This window comes from Camelus dromedarius, chromosome 24 (genome assembly GCF_036321535.1).
Source record: "Camelus dromedarius isolate mCamDro1 chromosome 24, mCamDro1.pat, whole genome shotgun sequence".
Taxonomy (NCBI): Eukaryota; Metazoa; Chordata; class Mammalia; order Artiodactyla; family Camelidae; genus Camelus; species Camelus dromedarius.
The window spans coordinates 17,234,626-17,248,099 of record NC_087459.1 but is presented as its reverse complement, the minus strand read 5'-3'; the positions used below and the strand labels follow the sequence as shown (position 1 = coordinate 17,248,099).

The 13,474-nt window shown below is 37.5% G+C and overlaps 1 protein-coding gene across 2 annotated transcripts in view; it reads right to left on the bottom strand.

Annotated features, from left to right (window-relative positions):
- METTL9 (methyltransferase 9, His-X-His N1(pi)-histidine) overlaps positions 1-3,159 on the bottom strand; it is a 42,743-nt gene extending 39,584 nt beyond the window's left edge. The window contains exon 1 of one of the 2 annotated variants that reach the window (XM_064478517.1): positions 3,139-3,159. In XM_064478517.1, the coding sequence (XP_064334587.1) occupies positions 3,139-3,144 (6 nt within the window). In that variant the 5' untranslated portion in view covers positions 3,145-3,159. Of the gene's footprint in view, positions 1-472; positions 552-3,138 lie in introns of those variants that run through there. The other variant, XM_064478516.1, reaches the window with a different exon arrangement.
- Positions 3,160-13,474: the final 10,315 nt, after the last annotated feature.

Sequence of the window (13,474 nt, the reverse complement as noted above, 5' to 3'; positions counted from 1 at the left end):
TCTTGGGATCAGTGTCACAGATAAAGCAACTCTGTGCCAAAGAAAGCCTTCATCTTTTTAGAGGGGGTGGGGTTGGGAGGAATGAAAGCAGCATTAGTATATGAGTATATAAAATGACATATTTCATTTCTACAAAGGAGACCAAAAGGTAAGCCCCTCAGCTATAGAGTAGGCCTGATGAGCTGCATCTCAGAGACTGATGAACAAGAAGCAATGAGATGGCTTCAGTCATCTAAAGGATTTTGGGTCAGGTGACTGCTACAAAGCCGAACAACTCAGAGGAGCAGATTTTCACTTGATACCTGAGCAGCTGGCCTGGAAAAATAAATCACTCACACATTTAAAATGCTCTATAATAATCACAAAATACTCAAGTACCTGTTATTTGCACTTAGCAAGCACAGGAAGAAACCAAAGCACAGTGTGATCAAATGATTTGCCTAAAAGTAGCAGAACAAATTCAATAGCAGACCTTTTCATAGAACCTGGTGTCCCAGCTCGTGGTCCTTCGATCCATCTAAGAAGCCTTGCTGTCTCTCTCCTCTCAGAGAGCCTCCTGAATTACAAATGAGGAGGAAGGAAAACAGCAAGAGTAAATATACTAAGCAGAAGTTCAGATTGCCCTCAGGGACTGCCTCCTTCCTTCATCTACTAGAATGTCACTACTATATTATCCATCACAGAGAGGGGTAGAGGCACAGATAACACAAAAAGCCAAATAGGAGCCAGTCTTCTTCCTACTATAGCTTTGAAATGCAGTGATGTTCAAAAGACACACAAATGACACCCTCTGTGCTGGGCTCTGCTTATTGCTCTCCTGACCAGGGCTCAGCTAGCTTGGGTCACACCTCTGTGCACAGGCCCAAAATCTTGACACTTTCCTATCTAGAACTCTAGGCAAGGACACTTTTTATTGTAATTGATCTTATCAGTTACAAATTACAGCATTCTCATGTTCTGTGTTCAATTACAAAGAGAACCTGCAGGGAGAGAGAGCTGATCTGTAGAAAACACTATATATGCCATCACTGCTGTTCACTGTCATCTCTTTGAAGAGATAATGGTCTAAAAAAAACTCATACAATCACGTGTTTTCATGGACTTAGATTTTTTATGCTTCTTAATATTTTGTAGAGTTTCAGAAAAAGGTGCACATTTTCCCCAATGTATTCAATAGATGCGCCTTGTGGTTATTAAGCAATGAGCACCTCTAAAAAAGGAAATTAGTAAATGTATTCAACAGTGTTTTTTTTTTAATTGAAGTATAGTTGATTTACAATATGTTAATTTCTGGTGTACAGCATAGTGGTTCATTCATTTATACATATATACACATATATATTCCTTTTCATATTCTTTTTTATTATAGGCCATTACAAGGTATTGTATGTATAATACCCTCTGCTCTACAGTAGGACCTTGTTGTTTATCTATTTTAACTATAGTAGCAACATTGTTTTTTTACTTAGTAAATGTAAAGGGTTTTTATCTGAACTTGGTTGATACAATCTCAGTGAGTTCCTCTCCACCCAGCTCATATGTAATGACATCACTATGGTCTCTAATAAATTCTAAGCTAAAGTAAAACTGCAAACAGGTTAAAAAAACTTGGCAACATAAAGTAGTAGAATTGAACCAGGAGTCAGAAGACCTATAGTAGCAAGTACAAATAATGAAATGTACTCTGCTGGTGATGTCCCAGTGCTGTGTATTAGCATAGTGGTTTATCCTCTCAGTTCTGAAAGAGACTGTTGTGGGGCACAACATGGTAGCCCATTGGTGACATAGTGATCCGTAGGTTTGGTAGAAGAATTTACCAGAGGTTAAGTGTAAGAATAGAAAGGAGCTTATTGGGGTACACTGTCATAGACACAAGAAGTGTCTGTGTGATCCCTGAGGGCCGGTTGTTGGGGCCTTTTATAAGGTAGGGTCACAAGGTGCCTGATCAGCTTGTCCTCAGGCTCTGATTGGTTGTAGGTGAGGTAAGAGGTTTAGGATCTATGAAGGGCGATGGGATTTGACTTTGATAAAGTGGGCTGAAACAAGCCAGCCTGGGCTATTGTGAGATTAGGCATTATCTAGGGCTATTAGTTTGTTCGGGGAAACACACCCAGTAAAGAATGTACTTTATGTATTGAGGGATCGCAGGCAGACATCTGAGAGCCCAGGAATGGGGGTCATCAGACTCTGAAGGATGTTAGTTGGCCCAACAGAGACCACTTGGGTTTGAGGCCTGGTTCTACATTTCTTGATTTTGCAATTTGTGGCAAGTCACTTAACCTCTTTAGGGATCAGTCTCCTCATCTGTAAAGTGGAGATAATAATAATGGTTACCTATCACATCATGGGGATGTGGTGAGGATTAAATTATATATTCTAAATATCAAGGGCTAGGTGCAGTGCCACAGCACATAGTAAATTCTCCTAAAGTGTTAATTTGCTCTTGCTTTCTCTGTAACTTGGAGAATTCAGCCTCTTCTGAACCTCCCTTTCCTCATCTATAAACTGTGGGCCATGATTCTGAGCTGCTGACTTGACAATACATCTGTGAGAATCAGATGATCTGAAAGCCTCATAAACTAAAAACTCAACCAAGGTTATCATAAAAAATGATGCTCATCCCTATTGTGACTGGTCTCTGCAAAGCTCCCCTCCATAAAACACTCCCTTAAAGCCCATGACAAGCCCATGAGCTCCTCCTCATAATGTGTCTATTCCCAGACCCCTTCCTGAGACTTTGAACCAACTAAGGAAATGAGAATGAAAGTGGAGGAAAGGAATATGAAACACAAAACTGTATAACATGCAAACCTAGAACCACAGACTCAGGCAGCACATTCAAGTTCATGTACCTGTCTTAGTAGGAAAGCCTTTCCCTGCTCCTGTCCAAAACTCCTCCCAGCTGGCTCATCTGCATACCTCTGTGCCAGCCACAGCACTTCACCTGCTTAGAACATTTTGAATCCCACAGCTTCCCTCCCGTGGCAATCTCATACCTGTTTCAATTTATGTCGGGAATAACACTGGAAAGACAAAAAACTACCACTTTCACATAGGCATAAAGACTTACTGAGTACATGCAAGACTCCAAGCACCGGACTAAATGGAGAGGAAAGCAAAATAAACACAATCACTTACCCTCATAGAGCTTACTGTTTAGCAGGAAGGCAGACCTGTCCAAGTAATCACAAAATGAACAGTTAATACAGACTGCTGAGTGCTGGAAAAGACGTGTACATTGTTAGAACTTACAGCAGAGAGACCTGACATCACTGGGGGGCAGAGGGGTGCAGGGAAAGCTGACTGAGGAAGTGTAGCATTGCAGCCCTCATTTTGACACCTCCTTGCTAAGCTGGAGCGCTTCCGAGTTGCCCAAGTTCCTCTGGATTACAGGTGCACCCAGTAATTGTGGGAGAAGAAATGAGGTGCCCCTGAGAGCCATCTGGGCTATGAAGAATCACAGTAGGCCACTTAATGCAATTGCTCCTAGGATCTCTAAAAGAAATCTGCACACATAATAGTTAAAGCCACTTAAAGGAACATATATTTTTTAAAACAGATATTTCAACTCAGCGAGGTCTTTCTAGTAGCAGGTCTAAGGCAGAGCTCTGATAAAAGAGAAGGCTGTTGTTTTCATTCACTCTCTGGGGCATTTTCAAACGCCCAGAGATGATCTTTCATCTTGTTTTAAGTGTATTTTCAAAACATCCCTATCCTTGGCCTCTTAATTGCTGTCTCTTGCATGCATGTGGGTTTGGTCCTATGAATGGCTGCTTCCTCTCCACCCAGCTCACCATGTAACTTCATGCCGCTGTGTTTTCATATACTTACTTTGAAACTATAAAGCCTTCATATTATATTGTGATTCTAAAACATTCAAACTTACGGTTTATATGAAATACATGAAAAAATTGCACGGTACAAAAAGAAAGCTTTTAAAACTTAAAATCTAAATATTTTATGGTAGACAAAGTATGTATGTATGCACATAAACATAAGTGATCTTAAATAGTTTGTGTGACATACCACAGAACCACATCTCTGCTGGCATAGAGAAGACCACTATTTTATTTTTGCACAACCGCAAACTGGTCTGAAAATGAGGAAGAATACGTTTATGAAAGAGAATTCTTGAGCAATCAATCAACCTGAAAATCAGACATAACTATCTCCCTTCTCTGGTGGAAACTGTGATTGATTTTTTAAGAGCCACAACTAATATGAGTTTGTTTCACAACTTAGCCCAGGATCTTCCTTGAACTTGTTGTGTGAACAAATCATTAAATCCAGAGGCAAAGCATTTGGTTATTAAATAACCAAAACCTTAGCATTGTGAGAACCCTACAATTGTTCCATACAGTTTCCTAAATTTGACACAGTCAGTACTGAAAGCAGCTATTAAGCTCTTCTACAATAGAAACTTTATTTCTAAGTTCGTTAGTTTTCTATGCTTAAGTCTTTCGACAAAGGTTTTAGATATGATGGGGCAGGCATCAGAGGCCAGAAGCCCTTCCTCCACCACAAAGGCTTTTATTCTTGGCCAACAGATCTCAGATTCCACCTTCCCCTCCTGCCTCCCACACCAGCCCTAGGGGTGCAGGTGGGGGGAAGTCAGCTTTACTCAAGAAACTCAATAAAATGAAGTTTGGTGTTTGTGAACCATTTTATAACCAAAATTATAAATGACAGTGGAGCCAAATTTGCTGTTTTTCAGACATCTTACAAATTGCTTTAGGTTAGTTACACGCACTTTTTTTGCTTTTATAAAAAACATATTTATAGATCATTTTACCACATCTACAATGCTCATCATGATTATTCAATGGAATAAGTCTTCAGGAAAATACATCTAAGTTATTCCTGTAAATTTAGATGATACGATGAATTCACTTTTAGACTCTCCAGCCCCATTTGATTCATGGACTGGAATTTCTCCATTATTGTCTATAATTAGCAGCATATACATGGGCATACTTTTCATCTTGACATGTGGTAACTCACATCATATTTGAGAACATCTAACATTTGTTAGTTCTTTTACCCAATTTAGAACTTATATCTGGACAGAAGCATCAGGAATACATTATATTTTTGAAATATGTGTTTAAGGATGTTTCAAGGAAAAAAAAAAAAACTTTAAGTCAGGTGTTTTTGACATGGTAGGTCATGGAGTCAATCATAAAATTGCCCTCAAAAAAAATCTGGAAATAGGGAAATAAAATTGCTGAGAATCACACTTCTTGAAAGCGTGCATATAATGGATTAGAGCAAAGAGATGCAAAGTCACCTTTAAAAAAGGCGGGTCCCCAAGCCAAGATTTGGCTGCAACTTGATTGAAGAAACATAATAACATATTCTTAGAATTACCAGCTCATTGGAGGTGGAGGATGGGGAGGAGTTGGGTCAGCCTTAGGAAATGGAAAGTCAGGCTGATTTGCAGCAGATCTCCATCACCAGCCCCAGAGAGAGTACCCTGGTCCACTTTGTTCTTTGAGGCAGGTGCCCCTCTGTGTGATGCATCCATTTTATCAAGTCCCTAACATCATCCATTAACATCATCCTGAATTGCCATGTCCCCATCCCATGCCCACCTTATCCCTTATATAGGGTGGGAATGTGCTGATCGGGGAACACAGCCAACTCTCTCATGGATAGTTCACTGTCTCAGTATAAAGGAATAAATAGGTTTGGGGCTTTATTTTTTTGCATTGGTCTGTGAGTTTGATCTATGCAAATGTGCCTGTAGGAGATGACTGGATTCTCAATGTACCAACATGTTAAGTTTCTGTAGCAGCAAAACCCAGATAGTGATGCATTTACCTACATCATACTCCTTATGGGAACAAAGGATGACGAGCCAGTCTTCCCTCACCCAACAGATATCAAACCTCGCTTGCCTGAAACACACAATGTATAGGAATGAACACCCAATATATAGGAATGAGGCTTTCCAGGTTGCCTGTGGCTCTCGTGCAAGGTCTGATCCATCCTACCACACACTCCCAGTCCCTAATCCCCCATCAGTTTACCCAGCCCTCATTTTTATCATCAAAAACAGAATGAGCATTACACCAGGAGGCAGAAAATCTCGAATTCTAGTTACAACCCTGATATTTTCCATGTGACCTTGTAAAATCACATAACCTTAATCATTTTGTCTGTACAAATGGTTATTAATAAAGACCACCTGTGCATAAAGTCATGGATCTGGATCAGCGACTCTTAAAGTCCCTTCCAGTTACAGGATCTGTTTTTTCACCTGCTTACTTTTGTGTGTGTGTGAATTATAAAGTCTGTGGGTGATTTCCCCAGATGCTAGTAATCTGTACCTACATAGTATGCAAGAGAAGTGGTGTAATTTTCTGTTTTTCCACACACTTCAAAACCTCATATATTCAGAGTTCCATAACAGTTCATAAAATAAATGGGGAAACAATTTACTGTATATAGTCCATACCCTGCGACAAAGTTCTAAGTGGAGACATTGTTTTGTTTTGTTTTGTTTTGAGAGTTATGTGCTTGACAAATTGTCAGCTCCTTATGAACTGAAACCAAAATCTTTGCATTTTTTTAATTCTCCATATTCATCACCCTGTCCTTTACCTCCACCTGCTCTTTCATTGTGTGACGCTTGCCTAGTCCCCTGGGAAGCACCTGGGAGGAAGAATACTTTGGAAATGAAAATAGGTGTATTTCTACCCCATGAAATTCTTAGTCTGGACCACAGGCTCACTCTTCAAGAAAAAGAGCCTCCTACAACAGCACTGCAAGACTATCTATCACACATGCAACTGACAACAATGACAGCAGGTCCTAGATGCCAGACATTGTGGTGTATTACAAGTGTCATCTATTTTAATCCTCATTACAATCTAATACGGTTGATACTGTTGTTATGACTTTTTTTTTTTTAACAGAAGAATCTAAGACACAGAAAGCTTCCACTGCACAGCAAATGAGTGGTTGAAGTAAGACTTGAAAGCAGGCAGTCTGATTGCAGAACCCACATTCTTCACACAAAGCTCTACTGCCTCCTGGTGTTTGTTAATCAGAATCCCCAGTGGTGCTGGTTAAGATGCAGTTTCTCGGGCCACCTCAGGTGTACTGATTCAGAATCCTGCCGTAAATAAGGAGTTTTCAACACGGCTCACCAAGGAGAAGACAGAGACAGGGTCCTTAGCAGAAGCAATATGTACTTTAATTAAAAGTATTCAAAAGTCATGAAATTACTTCTTAATGAAGTAATCATTTTCAAGTGTGCAGATAACCTATAAGAAGAAAATGACATTTCTAAATAGCAAGTCAAATGGCATTTGTGTAATCATTTCAGGACAATCTTCCAAAAATAAAACGAAAACAAGTTCTATGGTCTGTAAGTTTTTCAAGTCAGGTAATTCACCCTATGTAATGTACAATTTGAGTTTTGACGGTGCATGCAACTGTGTAACCATCATCACAATCAAAATACATAATATTCCCATTACCTCAAAAGAATCCCTGTGTCCTTTTGTGGTCAACCGCTCTCCCTACCTCAGGCTCTGGCAACTACTAATGGGTTTGCTGCCCTGATAGTTTTGTCTTTTCAAGAATATCAGATAAATGGAATCATACAGTAGATAACCTTTTAGGTCTGGCTTCTTTCACTTAGCATAACATATTGGGCATTCATTCATGCTATTGTATCAGTGGTATCTATTTTTTCTACTGCCGTGTAGCAGTCTACAGTGTAGGTGTACCACACTTTGTTTACCAATTAAGCGACTGAAGAACATTTGAGTTCATTCCCACCAGAAATACGTGAGGGATCCTCAATTATCTTTTAAAATGATTAAAAATAAGAAAAAAATTCTTTTATATTTATCTTCATTTTAATTGTTTCCAGAGAGCTTCATTTCTTGGTGGAGATCCAAGTTTCTATCTGTTAACTTCCTTGAACATTTCACGTAACACGGGTCTGTTGGTATTGAATTCTTTCAGCTTTTGTTCAGCTGGAAAGTCTTTATTTCACCTTAATTTTTAAAGATCTTGCACTGTGTATAACATTCTAGGTTGACAGGTTTTTTTCTTTCAAAAATTTGCAAGATGTCATTTCACTGTCTTATGTATCACATAGTTTCCGATTTAGTCTGCAGTTATTAATTCTGATTTTTGTTCCTCTCTATGTAATGTGTCTGATTTCTTTGGCTGCCTTCAATAGTTCATCCTTAATTTTGGTTTTCATTAATTTGAATATGGTGTGTCCATCATACGATGCGTTTTTGTGTTGTATTTTGTTTTGATATTTATCCTGCTTCTCTGAGCCTTAATCTTAAGCCTTGGATCTTAAGCCTCTTGGTTTGATGTCTTTCATTATTTTAAAAAATTCTTAGCTATTGTCTCTTCAAATATTTCTTCTGACCTTTTTCTTCTTTTTATTTTGGCATTTCATTAAAATGTGTGTTTAACTGTTCCATATTGCCCCAAATCTCTTGGGTATTCTATTCTCCTCTCTCTCTCTTTCTGTGCGTGTGTGTGCATGTGTGTGTATGTGTGTGTTTCAGCCTGAATACAGGCATACCTTGAAGATACTGTGGGTTTGGTTCCAGACCACCATAATAAAGTAGATTATCACAATAAAGTGAGTCACACAAATGTTCTGGTTTCCCAGTAAATATACAAGTATGTTTACACTCAACTGTAGTCTATTAGGTGTGCAGTAACATTATATCTAAGAAATCAATGTACATACCTTAATTTTAAAATACTTTTTTGCTAAAAAAATGCTAACCATCACCTGAGCTTTTAGAGAGTTGTTACTTCTTGCAAGAGTAAAATCAAAGATCACTGATCATATATCACCATAACAAATACAAAAATAATGGCAAAGCCTGAAATATTACAAGAATTATCAAAATGTGATACAGAGAAATGAAGTGAGCAAATGCTGTTGGGAAAATGGCACTGATAGATTTGCTTAACACAAGGTAACCATAAACCTTCAATTTTTTAAAAAACAGCAGTATCTGTGAAGTTCAATAAAGTGGAGTACAGTAAAACGAGGCATGCCTGTAATTTCTATTGATGTATCTTCAAGTTCACTAATTCCTCATGCGAGATTCTGCGCACTACAGTTTGTGCAAATCCAAACTTCTTTACAATCTTTAGCTTCCCTTTCAGGATTAAGTGTGACTTTATGATTAACAGACCACACTGGAAGATAATGCATTCACCATCTCCATCACTGCCCCTTCCAGATCTCCAGGCCCTGATAGGAGAACTTCGCTGAATTCAAGGAAAGCAAAAAGAAAACAAATTCAGGAACTATACCATTTTGTACTCTCTTACTGCAATGCCCTGGCTTGAATCAGAGAACTCAGAATATGAATCAGGTCTGCTCCATTTACCCTCCTGACACTTCTTTTTTTTCTTGTTCAAAATAGTTTACTTATTATTTTTTATTACTTTATTTTTATCAATAAATTTTAATTCGGTTTACCCAAAATTCAAATTGCAATTTAATTAACAAAATACTACTCATAAAATCAGGTGGTTATCACAAATGTCAGTTTAATCACTCACAATTAACTAAATCCTACATATTTTCTATATATTTATGTTTTAAAGGAAAAGGAAATTATAGCTAGTCCACAAGCATGGTGAATAAAAGGACAAATTCAGGAATGCAGAAATGTTTCCTTCTTGGCTCTCAAAACTAAATGACAAAATACCATAAAACCCACATAGAAGAAAACACACATTTAAGGTCACATAATAGAAAATTTCCAGTTCTTTTTTGGTGGGGGGAGGTAATTAGGCTTATTCATTTATTTTAATGGTGACATTGGGGATTGAACCCAGGACCTAGTGCATGCTAGGCAAACACTCTACCACTTAGCTATACCCTCCCCCTCCAGTTATTCTTAAACGTACTCAAAGTGGAAAATTCTTTCCTCTTTCTCTGCTAATGTACAAACCAGCTGATCTCATTAAGAAAGAGGACAGGGGGCAGGTTGTAGCACAGTGGTAGAGTGCCTGCTTAGCATACATGAGGTTCTGGGTTCAATCCCCAGTACCTCCACTGAAAATAAATAAATAAATAAATATACTTAATTATCTCCCCCCTCAAAAAAAAGAAGAGAGAACAGACTGAGTTTGGTTCTGAATTACAGGTTTAAAATATTTTGTTTTCTGTCAGCTGACATTTTCAAGGGCCTAACTGTGAAAAAGTGATTATATTCTACGCTCTTTTCCTTTACCTGTCAGCAAAGAAAATGAGGACATAAGACTATGAAAATTGTTTGACAAGAGATATCACACTTTGCTTTCATTGTAATTTTCATAAAATTTGAAAATCTTGTAGTGATCACGAAAACATAAGCAAGATTAAAACGTTAAGTTTTCCATTAGAGTTATTTTCGATTTGTGGTAGAACTCCTCCAGGGTTTTTTTCCTTCTGTCTCTGTTTTCCTACTTTTTCTCCACAATAATATAGATATCTTGGGATTGTAAATATCCTAGTAGCAGGGTAGAATCATGAACTGAACCTTGTATTCAATTCAATTGTCAAAGAACAGGTGATAGTCTGTGCCATGGTTTTGGGAATCAGCTCTCATTCATTTATTGGTGATGCACTGCAGTCGAGTATTTCCCAAATAAATTAGCACATCTTTTGCCTTTTCTCTATATGCCACATGGATATTTTTATTTTATTGTATATATATATTTTTTTATTGAAGTATAGTCAGTTCACAATATGTCAGTTTCTGGTGTACAGCATAATGCTTCAGTCACACGTGAACATACACACGTGGATTTTTTAATCATTCTCTCCATGGCTTTCCTGTTTTGAGGAAATACACATCACTCATTGCCTCCCTGAGCCAGCACACTCCTCATGTGTTACCTTTTTTTTTTTTTGAAGTATAGTTGATTTACAATATTATGTTAGTTTCATGTGTAAGACAAAGAAATTCAGTGATTTTTTTTTCAGATTCTTTTCCATTATAGGTTATTACAGGATATTGAATATAGTTCCCTGTGCTCTACAGCAGGTCCTTGTTTATCCGTTTTATATATAGTAGTGTCCTTACACCTGCTACTGAACGTGCCTACCCACAGACCAGGTAGCAGCAACACAGTGAGCACTCTTTTATTTTTTCAAAGCCCTTTTTTGGCGGGGATGGAGGGTGGGGGGTAATTAGCTTGCTTGCTTGCTTATTTATTTATTTATTTATAATGGAGGTACTGGGGATTGTACCTAGGACCTCATGTATGCTAAGCACACGCTCTCCCAGTATATACCCTCCCCCAACAGTGAGTACTCTTGTGAAATACATCCAGTGGCAAGCTGGCTGATGAGAGCCATTGTTAACTTTATAGGAATTTCTCAAGCTGGTTTTTAAACACAGCCATTATTAAAAATTAAGATACATATGTATGTTTATAATTAAATAAATTATATTAAAAACAAAGGTGATAAATACTCAAAACATTACTTTCTAATGTTAGAAAATGACTACACTTTGCTATTTTTATCCTTTAATTGTAACACAATATTGCATATGGGATCATGATTATTTGTTTTGTGTTCCAATATTATAATGGTAAGCTACTGAGCATTTCTTCTTAAATCTGTGTTCATTTGACACAACATTGTAAAATGACTATAACTCAATGAAAAAAAAATCTGTGTTCAGTGATACCACTTTTGTAACTTGAAATTAGCCATGTTGAATATATCTACACCATGGAAATCAGTACAAATTGTTGCTTTGTTTTATTGATTGTCTAGTCCAGGGGTCAGCAAATTTTTCCCTTAAAGAGCCAGTTAATATTTGTAAAACCACATGCAGTTTCTGTTGCATAGTCCTGTTTGTTTGTGTTATAAGCCTTTTAAAATGTAAAAATTATGCTTAGATTTTAGACTGTACACAAATAGGCTACAGGTTGGATTTGGCCCAATAGTGATAGTTTGTCAACTCCAGTCTAGACTTAAGAAAGTAATAAAATGTTAATAATGCTATTTAAACTCAAAACTGTCATGTCTATAGCTGTTACACTGTGAAAAGCACACAAAGAAATTCAGGACATATTCTTTCTGGTATTCAAACCCTATCATTCAATTAATCAAAGGTTGCTCACATCATTGCCGACAGAGTGCAGTTCTGAAGGGTGTCTTCATTGTTTGTGTTTTGTCTTACTTGTTAACATAAACAAAAATTTTTAAAAAACAATATTTAGATTGGAAGTACAGTCCTTGGTCGATGACATGAGTGACTTCTTTGTGGAACCAAATAGTAATCCAGCATTTATTTACAGTCTTGACTTCATGACTGTTGTTGCAAATCATTAAAACTTAAAATGGAATGTGGAATTTGTAAGAAATAGCAAGTCACACTGAAATTATAGGTATATGGAATTCATAATATGGAGTAGATATATTTTATTATTTGTAAATCATGTGCTACACAGCTTTTTACCAGTAAAATTTATAATAAAGTTACATATGTGTATATATATATATATATATATATATATATATATATATATGCATACTTCTTTCCTTCTTTTTTTTTAATTGAGTTATAATCAGTTTACAATGTTGTGTCAATTTCTGGTTGCATACTTCTCTTTTCTCAGAGAATGAGTTGTTAAGCATTTCTATCACAGCAGTGTGTACCAACGTCTCTTGCTGGACCAATACCACTCCTGGGTAAGAGAATCTGAACAGGCACAGAGAGTCTGAGTCAGTTAGATGAAGGCCGGTGACTGAAATGAAAGGTCTGTTGCTCAACCAACAGAGAGTGTGCTTGGGGGGGGGGGGGGGTGCGCATCTGTGTCACAGAGAGAGACGATCAGGGAGAAAACAATGAAGTAAAGACGATAGAAACAGAGAAGGCCACCGCAGGCCCTTCCTCTCTCGCTCTAGCCCTGTTTTATTTCCTGTCCCCGGTGCCTGTGAATTTGCCTACTCCACCCTTATAAGAAACCTCTCTCTGTTAAAGATAGCTAAAAGTTGAATTCCTGTTTCTTCACAACCAAAAGGTCTGCAACCAAGACAATGAGCCACATAAATTTGGATTTCATGAGTCCTCTTACTCTGGTCCCTGAATTTTCCAAGTCTGAACACTATATTAATCACAAGGAATCTACAGCTGATGATGATGCGGTATTACTGAATGAAAAGAGGAAAAGAAAAAAAAAAGGCCATCTCACTAATAAAATCAGTCAAAGAAGCAATACAAGGCTAAAAAAATATAATAAAAGGAAGTGGCATGCCCAGTCATGGGGGCTTCAGGAACCCCAAAGTGACCCACATAGCAATTTAAGGATGAGGAGTGACAGGTTGTGTCCAGGCTATGAGACCACTAGGAAACAGCCAACTTCACTCGTATTTAACCTTCTTATTATGTAGTCAAAAATCTCTAAAACCTGCTGGATTCTTTGTTTTATTTATTTTGTTTTCTAAACAGATTAGTGATTAGAAAGAACAGTT